General features: G+C 48.0%; 1 protein-coding gene across 2 annotated transcripts; it reads right to left on the reverse strand.

Moving 5' to 3' along the window:
• Positions 1-375: 375 nt before the first annotated feature.
• Positions 376-20,507, reverse strand: FOXJ2 (forkhead box J2). Of its 2 annotated transcripts, XM_081248168.1 has the most exons (12): positions 20,225-20,507; positions 19,397-19,879; positions 13,263-13,609; positions 11,264-11,338; positions 10,385-10,453; positions 10,062-10,202; positions 9,384-9,582; positions 6,816-7,187; positions 6,296-6,397; positions 5,053-5,262; positions 4,398-4,496; positions 376-3,124 (listed from the first exon to the last, which is right to left on the reverse strand). In XM_081248168.1, exons 3-12 carry the CDS (start codon positions 13,593-13,595, stop codon positions 3,036-3,038), a joined length of 1,689 nt encoding a protein of 562 aa, XP_081104294.1. In that variant the 5' UTR covers positions 13,596-13,609; positions 19,397-19,879; positions 20,225-20,507; the 3' UTR covers positions 376-3,035. The 2 variants fall into 2 exon arrangements, with proteins under 2 accessions (XP_081104294.1, XP_081104293.1); XM_081248167.1 differs by having other exon boundaries at positions 19,397-20,507.
• Between the last annotated feature and the right edge of the window lie 2,526 nt (positions 20,508-23,033).

Raw genomic sequence — 23,033 nt, forward strand, 5'->3', positions numbered from 1 at the left:
TTCCAATGAAAAACTCTGGCGAGTACCTGTAAGTGTTCACTGGAAGTCCCAGAGGGGGACCCAAGTCCTCCTCAAATTGTAGTATCTTTAATCTTTAAAATATCCCAGAATGCAAGCAAGATGGCTTAGCCCACACAAGCTGCAAGGGGGGACTGCCTCTCCCAACAATATTTCGCTATATTTAATAGCATTTGAAAAAAAGAATGTTAAAGCCATGCTTTTAATTCTTTTTTCCCATCAATCTTACCAAAAATGTCAGGGTCAACTAATCAAACCCAGTGAGGGGTGGTGAGGAGGGGCAATAGAAGACAAATGCTTTCACATTTCTCTTTTCCTACCCTGGCAAAAACAAATTTAAGACCAGCGCCAGGAAGATAAAACCATAAACATTCTTTTTTTTTTTTATTAAGAAAGCATGCAAACAACAACAACTTGTGAGACCATACACCCCCCGCCCCAGCCTGCACCAATGCAAAGCATTATGGGTGGTATGAAGGACTCACCAAACCAGAAACGTGGGGGTTGAAGAGAGAAAGGCAGGGATGGGCGGATCAATACCAAAGAATTGCTCCTTCCGTCCCTCTCCTCCACTTTCTCCCTTACTTCCTCTTTTAGGCAGTGAGCTCCTGCAGTTTTGCACACATCACCCAAGACAACAACAATGACAAAACTTTCACGGCCAGCAACGCTGGACCAACAAGACAAAGTAGGATTCTTTCCATTTCATGGAGGGTAGGGGAAACCGAGGCCCAAAGAGGGTCAGGTTTGTCCTGTGCCATTTAGCAAGGCTGGGTTTAGTGAAGAGGAGCTAAGATCCCAGAAGGGCTGACAGCCAATCTCCAGCCCTAGCCCCAGACTTCAGTTACTCTGGCTGCCTGCCAGAGTTCTTAATGACCCTCGTTTTCAGAAGATACAGATGAAATATAAACAAGAGACATTTACATGTCTGATTTAGTCTACCCTTGCAAATCCTGTATGGATCTGGGTAGAAAAGGGTTTAAAAAAGAGTGATGATTTGTCAAGGGGGAATCTTAGGGAGAACAGATGGGATGTTGTATGTAGGAGGCACCTTGATTGGAAGGGTAAGGAAGACACGCCTCAGATAAGGACACTGGGCAAAGGCGTGTCACCACCCTCAAGAGAAATTCTCCTTTCCCCAAGGGGAAATCTTACGGCATACTTCAACCCCACTAACTGCCCTCCGACACCATGGGGGATTCACACCACTCACACCCCTACTTCTTACAAAGAACTTCAAAGAAATAAAGTGCTGTTTAGTTAACTGCCCTTTCTTGCCCCCTGACTTCAGCCTCACTGGTCGTCTTCAACAAATTCTCATACAGAATCCCTTACAAAGAAAGGAAGGGGCGGATGAGGGGGAAAAGCAGGAGAGCAGAAAGCATGGGTAAATAAAAGAATATGAACACAAAGCAGAAATCACAGAGAGAGTGGCCTTGTCCATTCGGTACATTTTGTCCTGCAGCTCTGAGAAAGTGAACTTTCAGCAAAATAAAAACGGAAGTAAAATTGTTCTTCCCTCTCATAACTAAAATTCAGTGATTAATATCAAATATACACTAAGTACTTTGCAGCCATAAATCATGGCCACTCCTTGTTAAAGGAGGTTAAGTTATCCCTGTACCTTTCTCTGGGGGGGTCTCCCTTGGCCCTCATGGAACTCTTTGCTTTAGGTTACTTATTCCCCTCTACCAATTTCCCTTCACCCCTCAAAAGCCTGATGGCAAAAGCCTCAGCCCCAATGATCTGGATTCCAAGAGAAGCATTTGCCTACGTCGTTAAATAACTGAAATATTCTCCACCCATGTCTATGCCAGCTCCCCTCCCCTCCCCGCACCCTCCTGCCACCAGTCCTGTAGGTTTGGTTCTGCTGTGATGGGTGGGAAAGAGATTCCCGTCTTGCCCTAGGACGTGGTGAGACTACAAGGAATAATGGGTTACTCTCCTTTCTTGAGAAAGCCAGAAAATGGGGAAAGAAAATACCACGGGTGGAAGAGGTGAGCAGACAATTACAGAAGGACCAAATAATATTTGCTGAATGAGATAAGGGGGTGAAAGGATAATTGCTAAATGCAAATAAAAGCCACAGTTGATTTCCAGAGAAAATGATGTTGATAAAGTCAAAATGGTTCCATTGAAACCATCTCCAAAAAGCTGAACCTATGCTGAAGAGTATCCTCATTTCCACCAGAGAAGCAGAGCCTGGCTAAGCCCGACTCTATCTCCTACAGAGAACAGGCCAGGAATAAGCCAATGGCAGTTTATCTGACAGAGTAGCATAGACGCAATTTCTGACTGTTTTATATTCCATCACCCCTCTACGATATTCTACCCGACCCAAGCCAGACCTCTTATTCCACTAGGGTTTTATTGCCACCACCATCACACTCACCCTTGGTGGGGAATGACGGTCACCAGAAGTAGGATTGGAGAGATAAAGGGACAAGGAAGAGCTCAGAGGACAAAATTAGCACCATTGAGTAAAACCTGCAAATTCATGGTTGCCAAGCAGTGTTTTAGATCCCTTCTACTTGATAACGTGGCTTCTCCAGTCCTGGATCCAACAGATATCCACAGAAAACAATGGGGGACTGAAAGGTGGGACTAGCGCTGACTTTCCCAAAACGAAAGGGGAATCAAAGTTTGAGACCTTTCTCTGCGGCTCTCATGGCCTCACCTTCCAGCCAGATGATTTTAAATTAGCAAGAGGTGGACATGGTCCATGGTGGAGGGACAGGAGACCGGAGACAGCATATAACCAATAATAATAATAATATAATAAGAATAATAAAAGAATTAGGAAAAAAACAAGAAGGAAGAGGAAGAATGAGGCAGAAAAGAGGGGGTAATCTTCGGCAGCATCTTGCGGTGGCTTCTCTGGCAGAGAAAGAAAAAAAAAAAAAGAGGATATATATCTATGTACAGGCAAGGGTGGAAGGGATGGGCTGGGACTGTGCTTTCCCCACTGCCAGACTTCACCACCCAGCCCTGGGCTGATGGCCAGGCTCTCAGATGCACTAGGTAATCAAGTCCCAGTCGAAGTCATCGGGGATCTCCTCATTGGCCCCAGGAGGTGGAACTGGTGGCCGAGGGACCATGTGGTGTGCTGTGGGAAGAGAGAAGGAGATTAAAAGGAGAGTGGATGGGAAGCCGTTCTATCCATCTCAATGGATGGTGGTCAACCCCAAACACCACCATGGGGAAGGTCTGGGGAAACTATGGTCCTTATCAGCCCAGAGTTATTTTTGTTTCCGGCCACCACTTCAGTGAGATCTCAGGAAAGACTCAGAGTAAACTAGGTCACATGGCAATGTCCCAGTATGCAGCCATTAAAAATTATACTCATGGGCTTCCCTGGTGGCGCAGTGGTTGAGAGTCCGCCTGCCGATGCAGGGGACACAGGTTCGTGCCCCAGTCCGGGAGGATCCCACGTGCCGCGGAGCGGCTGGGCCCGTGAGCCATGGCCGCTGAGCCTGCGCGTCCAGAGCCTGTGCTCCGCAATGGGAGAGGCCACAGCAGTGAGAGGCCCGCGTACAGCAAAAAAAAAAAAAAAAAAATTATACTCATGGGGATTTCCCTGGCTGTCCAGTGGTTAGGACTCTGCGCTTTCACTGCCAAGGGCCCGGATGTGATACCTGGTCAGGGAACTAAGATCCCGCAAGCCACAATGCATGGCCAAAAAACAAAAAAAAAAAAACAAAAAAAATTATGCTTATGAAGACTACGTAATAATGACAAAAAAACATACAGAATATACTATTACATGAAATAGCAATACAGAAATTTGTATATAAATCACACGGAGAAGGAATACATGGACAAAGAGCTGAACATCGCCTCCAAAACTGAAAACACTCTGGTTAGGAAGCATGAACAGTGATTTTTCTCAAATGCATTTAAAGGTGAAGGATCTGTTCGTTTTGTAGTATTTATGGCAATTTAGGGTCTCCCCACCTACTCTCACCATCAGAGGTAGTTCAATCCCAGAACCCTGATACTAGAGGTCAGGAGGACAAGAAAGCAGACGTGGGCACAAAGCAGGTACATTTGCATAACATGTTCATGTCATTTGTCTGAGTGTATCTTCCACCTAGATTCCAAAGCTAGGCATAAATGTTCTACACGTCTATCTTTTGTTTATAGCCATGCTTCTACTTCCTTTCATCACTGCAGGCACGAGCTCATTTTAAAGTCAGTTGGTCTTCTTTAGTCTCCCATGACGTACACCTCCCTAGCAGGTGGACCACCCTCCAGCCTTGAGAATCAGGAAGGCTCACCCCCTCCCAGCAGGTGCAGGCAACAGAGCCAAGAATGCAGGTTCGGAGCCATAGGAAAGCCAAACGACTCGCTGGTGGTGAAACAAGCTTCCTGGCTCTTACCTGGGCGATTGTATCCTGCTGAGTCCTGGGTGGCAAGTGGGTACATTGGTGATGGACCCGGGTAGAGGTGGGGGGCTTGAGGGTGCACATAAGAGTTCACTGCCAAAGCAAGACAAGAGTTAAGTGAGTGGGACCGTCGTATTCAAGGAAGCAGAGTCAGATAGAGAGGGAGAAAAAAGTACTCCTCCTCCCCTTCATCTCTTCTCCCTTCCCTGCTCTGTTCTGTGGCTCCTGTGGGCATCAAGGCTTTCTGCAGAAGCTATCAGTCCTCACCACTTAGGGCACAAAGGGACCCGATACTAGTGGAGTTCAATATCACAGCTAACAGAAGGGTGACAAATATAGAACCGTGATCATTGACTCTTACTTCACCAGTTTAAAGACCATATAACTGGAGAGAATCACAACTCCACCTAATTACGATCCAGGGAAGCGTTACTGAGACACAAATTTGGAACAGGGACTTTCTCCTCCCTTTTCTTCAGTAACCCTGACCTCCCAGATCAAGATCTAAAAGGACTCATACGGGCCATTGCTTTGGCATTTGGATCGCGGCTCATGAGCTGATGTTTCTCAGTTCTCTCCTGCCCTTCTCGTCCCCCCTCCTTTTCATCATCCAGTCTCCACCTCCTTGGCAGCTTGCTTTGTGCGGTACCTTGGTTCATGGCTGGCTCCTGTTTGCCACTAGTGAGGGCACAGGAATCAGCAATGCGGGCGGGGGCGGGTGGCCGGTGGGAGCCCCCCTGGGGGGGCACGTGACCAGTCTGAGTGAGGAAGTGGTTGAGGGAGTCACACAGATTGGCAATGTGATGCTGGTCCAGGCTCCAGTTCTTCTGCTCTGCCTGCCGCAGACTCTCCATCAGCTCTGCAAACAGAGCAGCAAGAAAGGCTAGCCTTGCAGACGCCCCAATGCCCCCAGCGGTTCTATGCCCAACTCACTGCTCCAACTACATGGCCAATCAACACCGCTGATTGTATGCGCTACCAGTAATTGACATCTGTTAGAGTCCTACATTTTCAAACTCTCATTCTATTTCTTCCTTACTAAATTCTTTTCTTTCTTTTAATTTTTTTTAACATCTTTGTTGGAGTATAATTGCTTTAGAATATTGTGTTAGTTTCTGCTTTATAACAAAGTGAATCAGCTGTACATATACATATATCCCCATACCCCCTCCCTCTTGCATCTCCCTCCCACCCTCCCTATCCCGTCCCTCTAGGTGGTCACAAAGCACCGAGCTGATCTCCCTGTGCTATGCAGCTGCTTCCCACTAGCTATCTATTTTACATTTGGTTCCTTAGTAAATTCTTATTATAATTTCCATCTTTCTGATGAATAAGTTTCAAAGTGACTGAGTGAATTAACCGTGGTCACAATGTCAGTAAATGGTGACAAAACTACAAAATAGTGGTCCAGGGTGATGAATTCCTGAGAGTCTTGTTCTCCTAAAGATAAAACTCAGTGGAATAAACCACCGTCATATTTTGCGTTAAGGCAAAAATCAATTAAAACTAACTTGAAGAGGGCTTCCCTGGTGGTGCAGTGGTTGAGAGTCCGCCTGCCGATGCAGGGGACACGGGTTCGTGCCCCGGTCCAGGAAGATCCCACATGCTGCGGAGCGGCTGGGCCCGTGAGCCATGGCCGCTGAACCTGCGCGTCCGGAGCCTGTGCTCCGCAACGGGAGATGCCACAGCAGTGAGAGGCCCGCGTACCGCAAAAAAACCCAAAAAACAAAAAACTAACTTGAAGAGAGCATCAATATTATCCACCCTGTGTAACATGAAATCCTCCATCCTCAAGCCTCACTTAACCATCCCTCCTGGTTCCGGTTTCCATTGGGTTTTTCCACTTCCGCTATATCCCTCTTCCCTCCAGGCACCATCCTTTGATCACTAACCTGAGAACTGTGACTGCTCAATGCTGGACCAGTTGAGCCGGTTCACCATCTTGAAGCTTTCCTTTAAGGAGTCAATATTGGAGCACCAGTCAGGAGGAAAGGCTATAAAGAGGAGGGGGACGTGGTAATGAGACAGAGTGAGGGGTAAGACAGCCGCCAACTGACAGCAGATTGACTACTGAATGCAAGATTCTTGCGTCTACGTAGGTTATCAGCTGCACGACCAAGATAATTTTGGACTCTCCCTCCCTGGAGATTTAGGACAAACAAAGCTATCGATGCTTTAATTACAGACAGCCAAGCTCATGGGCAAAAGAATATGGAAAACCATCCCAATTTATCCAAGAATTCTCTAATTTGGAGCTCTAAGCAGCAACCTCTGTGGCTCAGACGAGCTCTCACGGGAGAGAGGCTACAAGACCCACTGTTAACTTCCTAACCAGTCGTACCTCCTGCCAGAGTCAGAACAGGGGGCTCAACCCGCAGTCCTCTAGGGTCTCCCTGCACCCTCCCTACTCACCAAAGCCAGTGCTGTTGATGGGAGCCTGGCCTTGTGCCTGCGGCGGCGGCGGCGGCTGGGCAGGGTGGGTGGGGGGATGGTGCTGATGAGGGTGGTAGCCGCTGTGCTGCAGCGGGGGTGGGTGCATGGCCATCACAGGGGGCGGCCCGTAGCCCTCGGCCCCTGCTTGCTTCCCCCCTGGTGGGGCACAACCATCTGGGCTTGGGGTGTGCAGGGGGGGCGCACCGCCCACAGCGGAGGGGCCCTGGGCGGGTGCCTGCTGCGGCTGCGGCTGCGGCTGCGGAGGCGGCGGCGGCGGAGGCGGCGGTGGCGGCTGCTGGTACATGTAGTAGTTGTTAGAGGGCGGCAGGTCCCCCAGGAGAGACGAAAAGCCTGCGGGGAGGGGCGGGGTGGAGGGGGAAGCGGGTACGTGAGCGGGGCAACGCATCGCTCAGGACGTCCACTGGGTGGAGACGGGACGTTCTGGGACAGCAGGGTCCCCTGGGCCCCCTTCCTCCCCCCCCCCCCCGGCAGGGATAACCGACAGACGGAGGCCCTCGACAGCACCGACAACCGCTGAAATTTTAGCCAAAAGGTCAGCATGCACCTTTTCATGCTATTTTTCAAGGATCTGGGATGTAGTCCTGGAATCACAGTTTCAAAAGACATCGGACATCAGGTAAAGTTCCAAAAGCAAATTATAAATAAAACAAAGCCATGGGCTTCTGTTCTCTCCTTTTCCTTATTGTCCTACACGCTTCTGCCTCTTGCAGTCGCTACGAAAAACGGAGTCTGGGTACGCAGTAGAGTGGGGACGGATGAATCTCTCAAACAGATGGGGCAGGGAAGAGCTGGAGATGGAGACCCGGGCTGTCAGCCGTAATTAAACTTCAGTGAACTCTCTGCTGTCCTCGCTCCATCTAATTTTTCCCTTTGTTTCTGGGAGCCCTCCAAGCTCCCTACTTCCAATCAACCAAATCACCTGAGTTGGACTCATTTCTCAAGCAAATGCTGCAATCTAGCAACACAACTCCAGATAGGAATCCCCTGGGATATAAAAGACAATTAATGACAATTAATACAATTTTCCCCAAAGTGACTCCTAACCATTTTTTTTTTTTTTTTCGGTACGCGCGCCTCTCACTGCTGTGGTGTCTCCCGTTGCGGAGCACAGGATCCGGACACGCAGGCTCAGCGGCCATGGCTCACGGGCCCAGCCGCTCCGCGGCATGTGGATCTTCCCGGACCGGGGCACGAACCCGTGTCCCCTGCATCGGCAGGCGGACTCTCAACCACTGCGCCACCAGGGAAGCCCCTAACCACTTTTTATCATTCCATTCGTCTCCGACCGCCTATCCAAGGCCACTGGACAGAACAAGATCTCATGATTCACCTAAAGTTCTGACTTCATCCCTACCTCTAAATTCTTTTTAAAAATTTAGAGGAGGGCTTCCCTAGTGGCGCAGTGATTGAGAGTCCGCTTGCCGATGCAGGGGACACGGGTTCGTGCCCCGGTCCGGGAAGATCCCACATGCCACGGAGCGGCTGGGCCCGTGAGCCATGGCCGCTGAGCCTGCGCGTCTGGAGCCTGTGCTCCGCAATGGGAGAGGCCACAACAGTGAGAGGCCCGCGTACCGCAAAAAAAAAAAAAAAAATTTAGGGGAATTCCCTGGTGGTCCAACGGTTAGGACTCCGTGCTTCCACTGCAGGGGGGCATGGGTTCAAACCCTGGTGGGGGAATTAAGATCCCGCAAGCCGTGTGGTGCGGCAAAAAAAAAAAAAAGTAAAAATAAAATAAAAAAAAAAAATTTAAGAAACAGGAATCACAGAGCACTGAACCAGACAATCTCTCAAAAAGTCTTCCAATAACGACTTCAAATCATTCTCATATGCTAATTTGGGAAATTTGAGTATGGATGAGATATAAACTGATATTAAGGAAGCATTATTTACTGTGTTAGGAGTCATCATGGCAATGCATAACTAAAAGAAAAGTCTTCATCATTAAGGATGCATACTGAACCAATATTTGCAGGTAGAATGATGTGCATTAAATTCCACCACTTAAAAGAAAAGCTGGGTGGTAAACAAAACAAGCTTAACATATCGGTAACTGGTAAAGTTGGGCAATGAAAATATGAGGGTTTATTATACTATTTTCTCTATTTTTGCATCTGTTTGAAATTGTTCCTAATAAAAATTAACATAAATACGCTAAAAAATAAAATTAAATTGTTCTCACAGTGAAACGCAGGGATTCTTAGGAAAAGGAAACTACTGCTGTCCCCTAGTGGCCATCCTCAGAATGACTTGCTGGCAGCCTTAAAATCATGGCCCTTAGTTCTAATAGGGGATTCCTCCAAATCACTTACTGAAACTAATGACCCAGCTCGCCTCTTGAAACAGCTGTCCTTCAGAACTAAGCCAGAAGAGCTCTGACTCCAAGCAGTTGTGGCTCATGACATGCTTTCCCTGACCAGTGATCAACCTCTCCTTGTGTTACAAGTAAGAAAGAGGGAAAGAAGAGAATGCCCCCACCTGTTCAAAAACCCAAGGACGTCTCTGCTCCCCTCCCCACTCCAGACTCACCATGCTGAGAGGAGGAAGAGGACTTCTCCAGCATGGATTTGTAGAGGTTGCGGAAGGACCAGCTTAGATCCTGAAAATTGATCTCTGAGTAGGAGAATTTGAAGTCATGGTTGGTGTTGTACAGGGGAGGGGCACCCTCGGTGCTCTCTCGGCCTGGAGCCCCTGCTGCCACTGCTCCACCATCCACAGACCCTGTGCCCTGCAGAAAGAGGTAAGAAAGACTCGATCCATGTCCTACGTGAGGGACCAATACAACCCTTTAGTGGACACCGAGTTCTCCTGCCTGTCCTCTTCATCCTCTCCCAACTTTTCAATGAATGAGCATCATTTTCTCTTTCTTTTCTCATTCGTTCCTATCTTGATGTAGCTGCTTGCCCTTTTCCTGTGCTACATCCATAGTCATCTTTCCTTTCTCATAACCTTTTTGGCTCTCTTTCTTGTCTTCTCACCACTTTTTTTCTGATCTTTCTTAAAATTTTGTTGTCTCTCTCTCTCTCTCCATCTCTCTCTCAGCTTCCCTCTTTCCCTTTCTCCTTCTTTCCCAATTTATCTGCCTACTACAGCACAGATACTCAACACATAATTTTGAACCAACAGATATATGAATCTATTCAACCATCCATCCATCCATCCATCCATCCATCCATCCCTATATCCCCTGCCACCTTCACCTCCTACCTGGCTGTAGCTGGCGATAGATGTGGGGCTCTGAAGTGGCATCTGAGGATTCCCCTCGGGAGGCAGTGAGGCTTCTCCACTCCCTGGAACGCCTCCCCGTGGGCTCTTGCTTGCCTCCTGTTCTGGTGAGTCCTGGGATAGCTGAGGGTTGTGAAAGAAGAGAAATCTATAAGCAGATGCTAAACATCCTCCCAAGACCAATGGTTCCACACCTGCTGGTATTTGACCTTGGCCCCAAATTTAGGAAATGACTGAAAAAGCAGGCAAAGACGTGGAAGGAGCAGCTGGCTCATAAATGGCATCTCATTGAGGTGGAGACTTACATCATCATCGGGAGGGTGTCTTCTCTTTCGGGAGATGTCAGGGCAGGTATCGATTGTCCAATAAGAGCCCTAGAAGGAGAACCCATCCCCATAAAGAAAACAAAAAATCATTAGATACGGAAATTCCCACCTTTGGAAAAGTAGACATTTGAAGGGATTTTTACATAAAATAAGAGTTATAGTTTTAAAAATGACTGGACTGAAATTCAACTATACTTCAATTTAAAAAAATAAATAAATAACATTAACATTAAAGAAGATCATCTATCTGGAACCTTAAAAAAAAGAAAGAAAAGAAAAATGACTGGAAATTCACATAGAATCCTGAGGGTACCAGCTATTTTTGAGTACTAAATTTGTCCTAACAGCTCACTGAGGCCTCGATCATTCTAGAGGGACGGTACACAGCATCTAGTTCAAAGAGCTGGAAATGTCCAGACCAACCCTTCCCTTCCACGTGATCTGAGGCGAAACTCTCTTGGACTTCAGCATCCACAGCTGTCAAACAAAGAGGATGATCTATCTCTTCTCTCTTCTGAGGGTAAAATCATGGGATTTTTATATAGAAAAACTCCTACAAAGGTTATTAAGCCCACTTTTTTCATCTAGAAAGAGCACCATGCACAAAAAAGGGGGCATCAAAGTCCATTTTTTAAATAAATATTTCTATTTAAAAAAAAATTCAGTCTTCCTTAGTCGTTCACTCTCATGGGGACCCACTAGCTTGATAACCAAGCTCTTCCTTTGAGGAAAAAAAGAAAGCTGCTCCTCTAACATGATTTCCTCTTCTGGGTAATTAAAACAGCCATAGGACTCTAAGCTGTCAACTACTTCTCGCTCCTTCCTCCCTTCCCTTTACCGCTTACAGCAGAATCTCACCTTCCCAGGATCATCCCGAGGTCTGGGTACCTTCCGGAAACACTTGTTGAGAGAAAGGTTGTGCCGAATTGAATTCTGGGGAAGCAGAGAAGCAAGTTAGATTTGAGCATTGTGCAAAGCAGAAAATTTTTCAGTAGTGCACAGAGGGACACAAAGGGATATAACACACACTAAAGTTCAAGTATCAGGGTGAACAAAGCACCTCTTAACTATACTGATGGAGGAAATTACCTATCAGATAGCAAGAGCAATGAGATAAGAAAAAGGAAGCAATTAAATTGATGAGAGGTAATGGCTGTAAATTTGACTACCAGGTGCTTCTAGAACGCTGATTATATACTTTTTCAATCTTTCCACCCAACTAACAACATGTATATAAATGCCTCAAAATCACATCTGCCCAAACCTAAGTGTCCATCAATAGATGAATGGATAAAGAAGATGTGGGTGTGTGCATACACACACACACACACACACACACACACACCAGAATACTGCTCAGCCATAATAAAGGATGAAATTTTGCATCTGCAGCAACATGGATGGACTTGGAGAGCATTATGCTTAGTGGAATAAGTCAGACAGAGAAAGACAAATACTGTACAATACTGCTAACATGTGGAACCTGAAAAATACAACAAACTAGGGAATATAACAACAAAGAAGCAAATTCACAGATATAGAGGACAAACTAGTGGTTATTAGTGGGAAGAGGGGAGTAGGAGCAATATAGGAATAGCGGGGTAAGAGGTACAAACTATTGAGTATAAAATAAGCTGCAAGGCTATATTGTACAATATGGGAAATACAGCCAATATTTCGTCATAACTATAAATGGAGTATAACCTTTAAAAACCGTGAGTCACTACACGGTACACCTATGACTTACATAATAGTGTACAGCAACTATACTTCAATTAAAAAAAAATCACATCTGCCCAGTTCCTTCATTCATTCTATCAGTAGTAAAAGAACAATGTTTTAAAACTGATGATGTGGGAATTCCCCAGCGGTCCAGTGCTTAGGACTCGAGCTTTCGCTGCCAAGGGCGTAGGTTTGATCCCTACTCGGGGAACTAAGATCACACAAGTCGAGGGGTGTGGCCAAGGGTAAAAAAAAAAAAAGCAAAAACTGATGATGTAAATGATAACAAAATATAAATTATGAGTGAAACAAGGCACAACTTTGCCTTTGTCTTCTCAACATCCCATGGAATGGTCACACTTGGAGGAAAGAAATATTGCTGCTACATGTCTTGGATGAGGTGGTTGGAGGCTGTGGCAGCTAGCAGGAACATATTTCTAAAGGAAACACTAAATGCTTTCAACAGTCTCCAGCTCATCATCTGGTTTGTATGTCAGCCGGTGATTTACAGAGTGACAGACCTACATTAAATCCCCCTTCCTACTCAACAACTGGCAAGCGAGTGATTGCTCCAAAGGACTGAGAACATCAGTCTTCCTTCTTCGCTTGGAAGAGGAGGCCCCTTTTTCCTTTATCTCCAGCCAAACAACTTATCCTCTCCTTCCTTGCATGGTGGATGAGCTGTTGGGGAAGAACCTAATTATATTATTCTTTTTCTTCATACACAATTTGTTAAAAGATGATGACTATGTGGAATGAAGCTCTGCAAACCTGATGAGATGCTACCTCTAGGTAGGATGGAGCAATGCCACACTTTGCACGTGACTTCAACAGAGTAGAGTGGCAATAAATATCTGTGAAATGAACCAGAGGATAAGAGGGTCTGATAAGCGTCAGCATCCTGTTGCCCCCATAACTATACTTAGTGGCTCGGTATCACTGGCGTTTCCCCGATACACCTTACGGAAGTTGTTCAACTCTGGAAAAAAAGTAACGGATGGGAGATTTGAGATTTTTAAGTTCACACATCTCTGAGACACTCAGAGTGAACTGGACCAGGTTATAGGAAGAAATAAAAGTAGAGGAAAAGGTTGTCAGGGCTAAGAATCATCTCAGGGTATAGAAGCCGTCCCACCTTCCAACCAATGCCAGCATTCTTGTAATAGGGGAAGTTATCACAGATCCAGCGGTAAATCTCGCTGAGGGTCATCTTCTTGGCTGGAGAGGAGTTGATGGCATAGGTGATGAGGGTGGCGTAGCTGTATCGGGGTTTGCCATCCTGGTGGACGGCTGCCTCATCTTTGCTCAGGGTGGCGTTAGGATCTGTGGGTGAGCCTGGTGGACATTTGCGGCTGCTGCCTGGAGGCCCAGCCTGGGAGGCACTCCCAAGCTTCTCAATGGTAGCCCGGAGGGTCAGCTGGGGGAGCCAGTCTATGGAGGTGAGGCTGCTCTCTAGGTCAGAAGCCATGGTATTTCTGGGTTCTGCAGAGAAGAGGAAAAAGAGGAAAACAGAATAGACAAATATTACCTGTGGTTACTGGTGGCAAGTAATACACAAATCCTAGGGCTTTAAGGGAAGGAGAGGTTCTTCCCACTCTAATTCCTGTAGAAGACTCCTCTACTGGGATGCCCTCGCCCAGGTGTTACCAGAATCCCCAAATGGATATGTCACCAACTACCTACCAGGTGATAGACTGGTAGTTATTCTACATCTTCACGTGGAACGTGGCCAAGAGGCCTCTCCCTTCGCACAGGACTAAAAAGGAGATCAAACCGCCCACCAAACTGAACTATTCCCTCAATTCTTCTCACTTAAAGCCCTATAACGTAACTTTTTTAAACTATGTAGAAATAAATTTTAAAAATAAAATAAAATAAATAGCAGGTAAAATCAGCCAAAGTCTATTCTCCAATTATGTGATGCTTGTTATATTTACATTCAACATCCACAGATAGATAGCACGGGTGAATGTGCAAAGAAAAACAACCAGAGTAAACACAAGTATACACTAATGAAGCACACACCAACACTTTTAAAGATGTTTCACGTTAGTTCCATACCCGTGCTCACCCTTTTTATCCCACATACACGTGCACATGAGGCATATTACATACTTCCCAACATAAGTTCCATGTGACAACCAGCCAAGCACAGATGCAAGACAGACACATCAACAGTGGCTCACGACCAGAGATCACAATGAGATACACGGCATAACGTTACCCATAGGGCACAAAGTCACACACAGAGCGAACGGAGCCCGAGCACAGCTGCCCTGGCACCTTTAAAGCTCCCCCTGGCGAGCTCCCGCCCACAGACACCGACACCAGGAAGAAGTCATTGGCAAGGCCCTCCCACCTCTCGGCCTGCCCTGCTGCACTGAGCCAGGGAGACACCCAGCTGCGCGCTCACCGGTAACAATCAGATCGCCGGGCTAAAAATAACCACTCTGGGGCTAAGGGCTAACTCCCCTTCTCCCGCCCTCCTCCTCTCTCCTTCCTTCCCGGCCTGGCACGCACGCTCGCTGCACCTCCATGCAAACTCCTGACGCTGCCAACCCGCCCACGCCTGCTGTCTGCACGCCCGGCTGCCACCCACGCAGCCTGGGCGCTCTTGCAGGCGGAGAGGTGCAGCTAGAGTGACGTCTCTGTGGGGGAACGTGAAGAACGGTGGGTGAGATCTGTATCGCAGAATCTGGAAAGGCTGGCAGGAACCACTTGGTAGCCATTTGGCTCTCCCCTGGGGTCGATGCCAGCCACCCCCCAAGCGCTTGCTGCCTGACCGGCTCGTGCCTGCACAGCCGGCTAGATTCCAGCTAGGATTTCTTCCTCTGGACCCCTGCTGAGGGTCCATCGAGGCGTCCAAGGCTAACATGCCGCAGAATCCTGGACAGAAAACCTATTCCGTATATAACCTCTAAATCCACACCCAGATAATACGCCCCAGCGTTACATGCAACTACACACACAGCCACACACTTTATAGTTAGAAGCTCAATCGCAGATATGCCTGCCTACCCCAGTCTCCGCCTCCAACACATCTTTCAGGCTATTGGCTCACTCTTCTAGTTAGAGACTCTTCTCCCCTGGAGACATTCTCCGAAGGGTCAGCATTCTCACTCATCTCCCAGTTCCCCAAGTTCCCCACCCACGCAGTCTCTGCAAGCACGCGCATGTCCCCTGCCCTGCGCGCCAGCAACACGCCCACTCTCGAAGGCTCGAGGAAACACCTTAGCGCCTCGGGCGCTTGGGCAGCGTGAGACCCAACTGCAACCCAAGAATTGCTTGACAGGAGAAAAAACTTTAAAGGCCCCGTTCAGAAACAGCACCACGATGGGGTTTCCCCTTTACCCTCAGCTCCTCTCCCCCCAACTCTCCTTGCCATCCCACCACCACCATCTTGCCCTAAAACCACGGAAACCTGGAAACTAAAGGGACATTTAAGCATTCCAGGAAGCCTCAGACCTCCTAGCACTTTACTAAGTCAAAGCAGCACAGCTTCTGGGGTAAAGCAGGGTGCAAAGGGCAGCCACCCAGTCCTGCAGCTGGGTTATCCCAGCTGAACGGTAACGTGGCAATGAGCGGGTTCACGATGACCAGGGTCCTCCTGGGTCTGTAAGGAAGTTTTACCCTATTCCCTATTGTCTCCTGCTAAAGATCCTTGGGAAGTCTCACCTTAAGTACACAGAAGCCTTCAGGGGACATTTCATTTGAAACTCTCCAGACACTGGACAGGGAGGGACATGAGAGAACAATCAAAGTGGTTTACAGAACCCATTTGGCAGTGCCAATCACTGTGAATTCCAGAAAGCGAAGCACCCTTGGCCTTTTGCTACTTGTTCTATGACCTTCCCTAGCACTTCCCCAGTACCAGGTTAGGACACTGAGGTTAAATTTAACCTTTCTCCAGCACCCTCCCAGCCAGCCCTCCAGATACCGCCCCAGCACTCAAAATATCTTCCGATAGACGCAGCAGAAGATCCTTCTGATCTTTCAGCACCGTTCTCCCTAAACCCATCCCATTTCCTCACCCCCATCACTTCCCCATTCTTGAAGGGCAGCCCAGTGTATGGAACCTCGGAGAATGAGGTTCCTTGATTCTATTCCGAACCTTGACATTAACTCACTAAATGTCCCGAACCGCCCCTTGCTCCCTGAAGTCTTCCTGCCTCAGTTTCCCCCTTTCAATAAAAGGGATGCGGTCATAAACACTGACCAAGCTTCATGCCTGGAGGGACGTGAAAGAATTTTAAAGAGCCAGTGGCTGCCACACATTCCACACTCCCCAAAATAATGGCACCAGGCTAATGTTCAGGGCTATTATTAGAAAGGCACACAAAAGGTACTTCCATTTCTCAGTCCAACCAACCTAGTTACCCAGACCTCTCTCTCCAGGTGGGCCTCGTGCCACTGGGCTGGGGCAAAACCTGAGTCAGGCTACATTCTTCTCTTCGAGCTGGAAGACTGAAAGGAAATACCCGTAGAAACTGGGAAAGGCCGCCAAAGGGCAGGCTCCATCACATCCATGGAACGTCTAATGAACACCACACTACTGGGAGAAAGGCAGAGAAGAACAGAAAGACATTCTATGGGCGGGGGGACCTGATCCTGGGTGAGACATGTAAGACCCAAAACAATAGGCACAGTTTTCTTCCCATTTTCTCTGAAAGGTCAGTAATTGTTCTCTGTATGGTGCCAAGGTCAGACATCAAGGAATGATAACTTCCTGCTCTGTACATAACGTAGAAACTAATAGAGCAGCGGCTAGGTGTGCCACATTACCGATTACCAGCCAGGCTGCCTGGGTTTCAATCCTGGCTTCACGACCTACTGGCTGTGCAACCTCAGGCAAGTTACTTAACCTCTCTGTGTTGTAGTTTCTTCATTGGAAAACAGAGGTGATAACCGTACCTACATAGGGTTGTTGGGAGGATTACCTTGAGTCAAAATTTTTCAAGCACTAGTGTTATGTAAGTATAGCAATTACCATTTTTGAATGAGGAAAAAAAGGAGAATATTAGAAATTGAAAATTAGAAAATGGACAGACCATACAGGTAAGCCTGGAAGTAGTGAACTCGCAGTGGTTTACACCTGCACTGAGTTCTCAATAGTTTTCAGGATGTCAGAATCTCAAACTTTTCCTTTGGGGGGAGTGTCACCCCAGGACTGACCAATGCCAAGACTAGTAAACTCCCCAGGATGAAGAAATGGGGGAATATCATCCCTTATTTTTCAGGGGGAACTAGGTCTAGTCATAAGACATGATCTGGAAAATAGCACCCTCTAAGTCATAGTTATTCCAACTCAATAGCCATATGCTTCTAACTGATTCCACGGACGCAAGGAGGACTAGGGAAACTCAGTCCCAGCAGGGCCAGTTCCACTGTGTGCCAGTGAGACACCTGCAGGTGTTGTGGTCCAGCTCACTCGGAGCCATTCAACAAGTAGCATTCCAGCATCTGGTAAAGTACTTTGTGAGAAATAGTCTGCTGTTCCACAGAGCTGGCTCTTTTCAAAACATGGGGGAGGGAGTTCTAGAGTTAAGAGCCAAGGATCCTCATGCTTTTTAGACCAGAAACATCAGAAATGAAGCTCTCTTATCAGTTCTAGAAGTGGTCCTAGCCTGAGACTAGGCTGCCCTGCTGCGTGGGATGACTCTCATGCAGCCATTCATGAGGGCTCCCACTGGACAGCGCAGGCCAAGCCTTTCCTCCCGGCTGGGCATTCTCACCAGCACCCTCTCCACGTTCCTGCACAGGGGCACCTGCTCTTAGAGGCCTACCAGAAACGCACACTTCTAGGTAACTGGAGGCTTAGTCTGAAAAGCACACATGTACCGGTCCCCGCACCTTGCACGGATGTGGATAGAGCCACATCCACCTGAAGTAACAAACAGACGCACATCACTCTACAGCACAGCCATACAAACCTGAATTAGAGCCCTGTCTCACTGACCGCGACTAACAGGTAACTTCCAGGACCCAGTGGAGGTACTTAGAGACTCAGACAGTCCACCCAATGCCCAGAGAGAGAAAGGAGGAAACATAAAAACCCAAATAAGATGAAGCCTCCCACTTGGACTCTCTGTGGGGTCTAATGCCCCTTACAGGAGACGAGGTATTTCCTAAAGGTGAGGCAGGAAAGCAGGCACCCAGCTAGGGACCCCAGGTTGAAAGGCAGAACACTACTAAACCCATAGCCCAGGCTCAGCCAGGAGTTCCTGGCACCTTTTTCTTGCCTTTTCTGAACAGCCTGGGCTTTGATGATTCCTGCTATTATCTTATGAAAGAAAACTTACATACAAGGTTCCAGAGACCCAGAACTGAACAAGAAACAGGAAGGCAGAGGGTGAGACTATTAGGTGCTTTTCTGAAAGGAAACTCCTTGGGGGGTCAAATCTCCCTGGCAGTCAACTGATTTTGATGCAAGACTGGAAGGAGGCTGAGCAGCAACCCTCCTCTCCTCCTCTCCAGGATCTGCTTTTTCCTGGGGAACTGTCAGCAAGACAGGAGCGGTGTAGGGCACTGGGGCAGTGGTACCCGGCCAACATTAGGGAAGAACTTCAACCCAGGAGCTGGCATTCCCCTGCACCCTTTCTTCTTGTCTCGGGACATGGGATCCCCATTTTCCCTGTGGACTTTGTGCTTCCGGCCAGGAATGGAGATGTCATGAGAGGAGGCCTCTTGGCGCTGGAGGCGGGGTGAGTGGAGACAGACTGGTTTTCTTGTCAAGGGAGCAGTAATCACAGTGGGCTGCAGAGAACAGCTCTGGTGGACATTAAGTGACCTAGGGTTACAGGTAAGAAATGTAATAGCAACGGAAGCCCCAGACAAGGCCAGGCCACCAAATGCCACCACGACTTTAGTGGGAGCCCACTCTCTGCATGAAAAGGCCCAAGGATGGAGAGTGGCACGGGAGTCTGGCTGGGATGTGGCTTGCCACCATTATTACACTCTGTGGATGGAGTGCTGAAGATGCAGGTGTTTTCTGATATCCCTTTGCCCTCAGCATGAAAACATACACTTCCCTAGGGACCTCAAATGAATCCCATCCCTTTAATCCCCCAACACTAAGAAACCCACTTCTCAGAGCCTCTGCAGCAAAGATGAGGGCTTGAATCCAGTAGGTTCAGAACACATTTCCCAGAAGGTTCTGAGCTGTTACTCTACCTTCCCCAGTAATGAAACCCAAGAGTCACCACCTCAGCCCCCTATACCCACTACTGCCTAAAGATGACAGAGAGAAGATGAAGGAAAGAAAGCACTGACCTGTCTCCAAGTCTCCCCCAGCAGAGGGAGAGGACCACTTGGTACTGGAGTTTGGGGTTGCAGGGACTCCCCTCTTCAGAGGCAGATGAAGAGTCTCATCCTCAGTGGCTCTTCCTGTACTTGGCTGAGCCTCCCAAGCTGGGGAGGGGAACTGGGTCCCCTGAGGAGGAGCGGGGGGAGGGGGAGGGGGAGGAGAAGGAGGTCCCACCTGGGGAAGGTGGCACAGTCCCCACACTCGGCCGGTGACCCTGGGGACGAGGGGAGGAGCCTCTCCCAACCGGGAGTTGTCTCCTCCCCCTTGGGGGAGTCCCCCTCCCCCCCAAACTGAATCTGTCGGGAGTGGCGGGCTCCTTCTGTCCGCTGGCGATCTGAGCGGAGGGGCTCTGCCCTGTTCCACCGTCTAGGTACAAGGAAGTTGGGGGGAGTTCTTCCCCTCTCCTGAGAGGCTGAGAGCCGAGTCCTCTCCCTGGAGTGTCCTCTCCCCTGTGGATGGGAGGGAGGGTGTCTACTCCACAGGCATATCCCCCTTGCTTTATGCCTCAAAAGTCCAGAACTGAGGAGAGTGGGTTTGGAGGAGTGGAGGCTCGCCGGGGCGGTCTCACTCGCTGCCTTTGGTAAGGATCACCCCTCTCTACTTCGGGAGCTCCATCCCCGGGCCGGTACGGGGATCTTCCTCGCCTCTAGGAAGAAGAGACTCGTCCCCTAGAGAGGTCTCTTCTTTCCCTCGCCCGAACGCGAAGGGTCATCTCTCCGGCCGGGGGAGAGGTGGCTCCCGTCCCCGCTCCCGCCTCCGCTCTTGGGGCGCCCCCGAGGGTGGGGTTCTCGTACTCCCCGCTCTCCCGGAGCTGGCCTGGGCAGCTGGGGCCGGGAGGCCGCGGCTCCCGACGCCCGTCACTGCTGCTGCGGCGGCCGCGCCTCTTCTCTGGTCCCGTCCCGTCCGCTCCCGCCGGCGCGTGGCGTTCCCCGCGCCGCCACCGCTCGGATTCCGGCCAGTCCGGGCTCCGGGGGAACCAGGAGGCGGACGGACGGTGTCAAGACTCGGCCGGGGCTCGGGCTCCGCTCTGCTCCGCTGCAGGCCCCGGCTCCTCCCCGGCCTCCGCGCCGCGCTCGGCGCTCCTCCCCCGCCCCCGCCCGCCCGGCCGCCGCCGCCGCCGCCTCCCCGCGCGGGTTAAGGAGGAGCGGGCCGAGCCGAGCCGCGGGCCGCGCCGCCGAGGATGAGCTGAGCCGGAGCCGCGCCACCGACCCCGCACTCCCTGAGGACACGCCGCGCACCTCCCGCGGCCCCGGGGACGCACGCCGCGCTCGCTGCCCGCCGGCCGCCACCCCGGCACTTGGCCCCGTGCAGCTTGCCATCCACCCGAGATGACACCCCCCTGCCGTCTGTCAGGAGAGTCCCTGTTTCGCGCCGCAGGAACTGTCCATTTCAGTTCAACGCTAATTCTGCCACACTGACCTTTTTTCATTGTCTTCTATACGCAGATGAGCATAGGTTTTCTCAGGAATGTCTTTGGTGGGCTTCTTTTTCCCCTGGGATAGCTTTGAAAGGGGTATGGAGTTGGGCCGAAGTTAGTCTGTTACCTTGATATCATCCCGGAGTTCAATAAATGCTTGTGGAATGACTGAGTGTAGAAAGGGAAAAACGAGCGTGCAACGGAGAAAACTCTGGACTAAACATCAGAAGGTCTCGCTTTATAAATTTGTGCAAGGCCCTCGTTCTATGGAATCTTGGTTAGCGAAGAGGAGACCCTGATGCTCGCCCTGCCCACCCAATAAGGCTGCTGCAAGGATCAAATGAGTTCATTTATGTGAAAATGCTTTTTAAACTGTACAGTATACAAAGGATAAAGGATATTGTTCAAAAAAATATTGTTCATTTCACTTGACAATTCTATAACAAATATTATCCAGGTCACAGTATAGAATGTTCACATCCTCTGCACCTTATAGAATTAATCCTCACCGAAAGACAAAAAACGCCATCAGGAAGACCACCTCCATTTTTCCTCCTGGAATCATATTATTCCTCTGCAAATTCTTATATATTTCAGCCTCTGGCCTATTAAACTTTTCTCAAAGTACTCTACTTTCTGTCACATAAAATAATAAGAAAGCAAAAATATCCATGAAATATTTTAATTGCTAAAAAAAAAAGCATACTCAGGATTACAGCTTGATCACTACATTTCACATTTAGATATTAAAGGGGTTTTTTTGTCTTCTAGCTAAATATATAATACTATATATATATATATAAATTACATTATATTTACAATGTGCTAGGAATTCAGCTATGCATGCATTATCACATTTAATTTTTCCCAATCCCATAAGGCACTATTATTAAACCTATTTTACAGATGAGAAAACTGACTTAGAGGCATTGACTATTTCTGAGTACAGATGATTAGTAAGAAGCAAAGTCAGGACTTAAATCAACATATCCAAAATCCAAATGACTCTTAACTTATATTCCATTTTCCTGAGCCATCAGAATTAAAAGTCATTCCTTTAAATGTAATTAAAGGCAGTAAATTCCAATTGAGCCTTTTCTTTCTTTCCACCCTTGCAATACCCAGGATTAAAACTGTATTTTCCCTTCCTCTTTGAAACATTAACTCATTCTCCCATACACAGATAATTTGGCATCAAATGTTTCTTGCTATGTGTTACATGTTTTGTTATGTTTCTTTTTCCAACCCTTTTCTGACATTTTTTATGTATATGAAATTTGAGGAGCAGGGGTAGAGAGGTCAAAGTACTAAAAATGGGAAAGTTAGGGAAGGATTAGACTCTCTTTTCCTGGAAACTGAGAAAAATAAAAAGCTCAAGAACTTATTTGACATATACAAGACATTTGCTGCAGCATTATTTATAACTGTAGGAAATCAGATAAACATCCATAATAAGGTAACTGTTAAATATACTATGGTGCAGTTACATAATAGGATACTACTTAGCTTTTAAATGAGTAATTTTATTTAACTCTGGGAAGTAGAATTAGTGAGGAATTGTTTTTCTTTTTATGTCTTCTTTACCATTTAGATATTTGCAATAGTCACGTATTATTTTAAAGAAGGAATTTTTTTTCATGTATCTAAATATATTCCAGTGAGAAAATCATGTTAAAAAACAGTTTGTAGGGAGGCGCCGACTGTCCCCTTGGCGGATGCGCCGGATCACGGGGAGCCCGGGAAGGGGAAGGTAGAATTAGAAGATCATGTGTTGCTGGAGTGTGAGGATTTATCTTGGTGACTAGGTTGCTGGTTCCACTGCAGGTATAATTCTGCAAAGCTAAGAATCCAGGAAAGACTTGACAGAGAAGGAATTAAAAACAAGATTTTATATGAAAGTACCCACCTTGATCTTGAAAGAAAACAAACCAACAGCGGCAGCAGCAGCAACTGAGCAGTCTTGAGCACAGAAAACCCAGATACAACTCACTTTGGTGGGAGCAAAGCTGAGATCAACTACAGAAAGCATTTTATGTACCACAAGGCTTTCAATCAAGTAAATAAAGTATGTGTAAGTTGTAGCTTTTTTACACGTGTATGAATATTTACAACCTTATTCTGGCCCTGTATCTACAGTCAGTATAGCACATAGTGGACTCACAGTTAAAATAAACCTCGTGTTTAAC

The sequence above is a fragment of the Mesoplodon bidens genome (assembly GCF_964165515.1).
Source record: "Mesoplodon bidens genome assembly, chromosome: 11".
In the NCBI taxonomy this organism is placed as follows: domain Eukaryota; kingdom Metazoa; phylum Chordata; class Mammalia; order Artiodactyla; family Ziphiidae; genus Mesoplodon; species Mesoplodon bidens.

Excerpts from the sequence above, each read along its gene's own strand:
- FOXJ2 (XM_081248168.1), bottom strand. The coding sequence starts at position 13,595 with ATGGCTTCTGACCTAGAGAGCAGCCTCACCTCCATAGACTGGCTCCCC. Across the intron at positions 6,398-6,815 it reads CATCAACAGCACTGGCTTTG|CCTTTCCTCCTGACTGGTGC; the intron begins GTGAGTAGGGAG and ends TCCTCTTTATAG. Across the intron at positions 5,263-6,295 it reads TGAGCAGTCACAGTTCTCAG|AGCTGATGGAGAGTCTGCGG; the intron begins GTTAGTGATCAA and ends CTCTGTTTGCAG.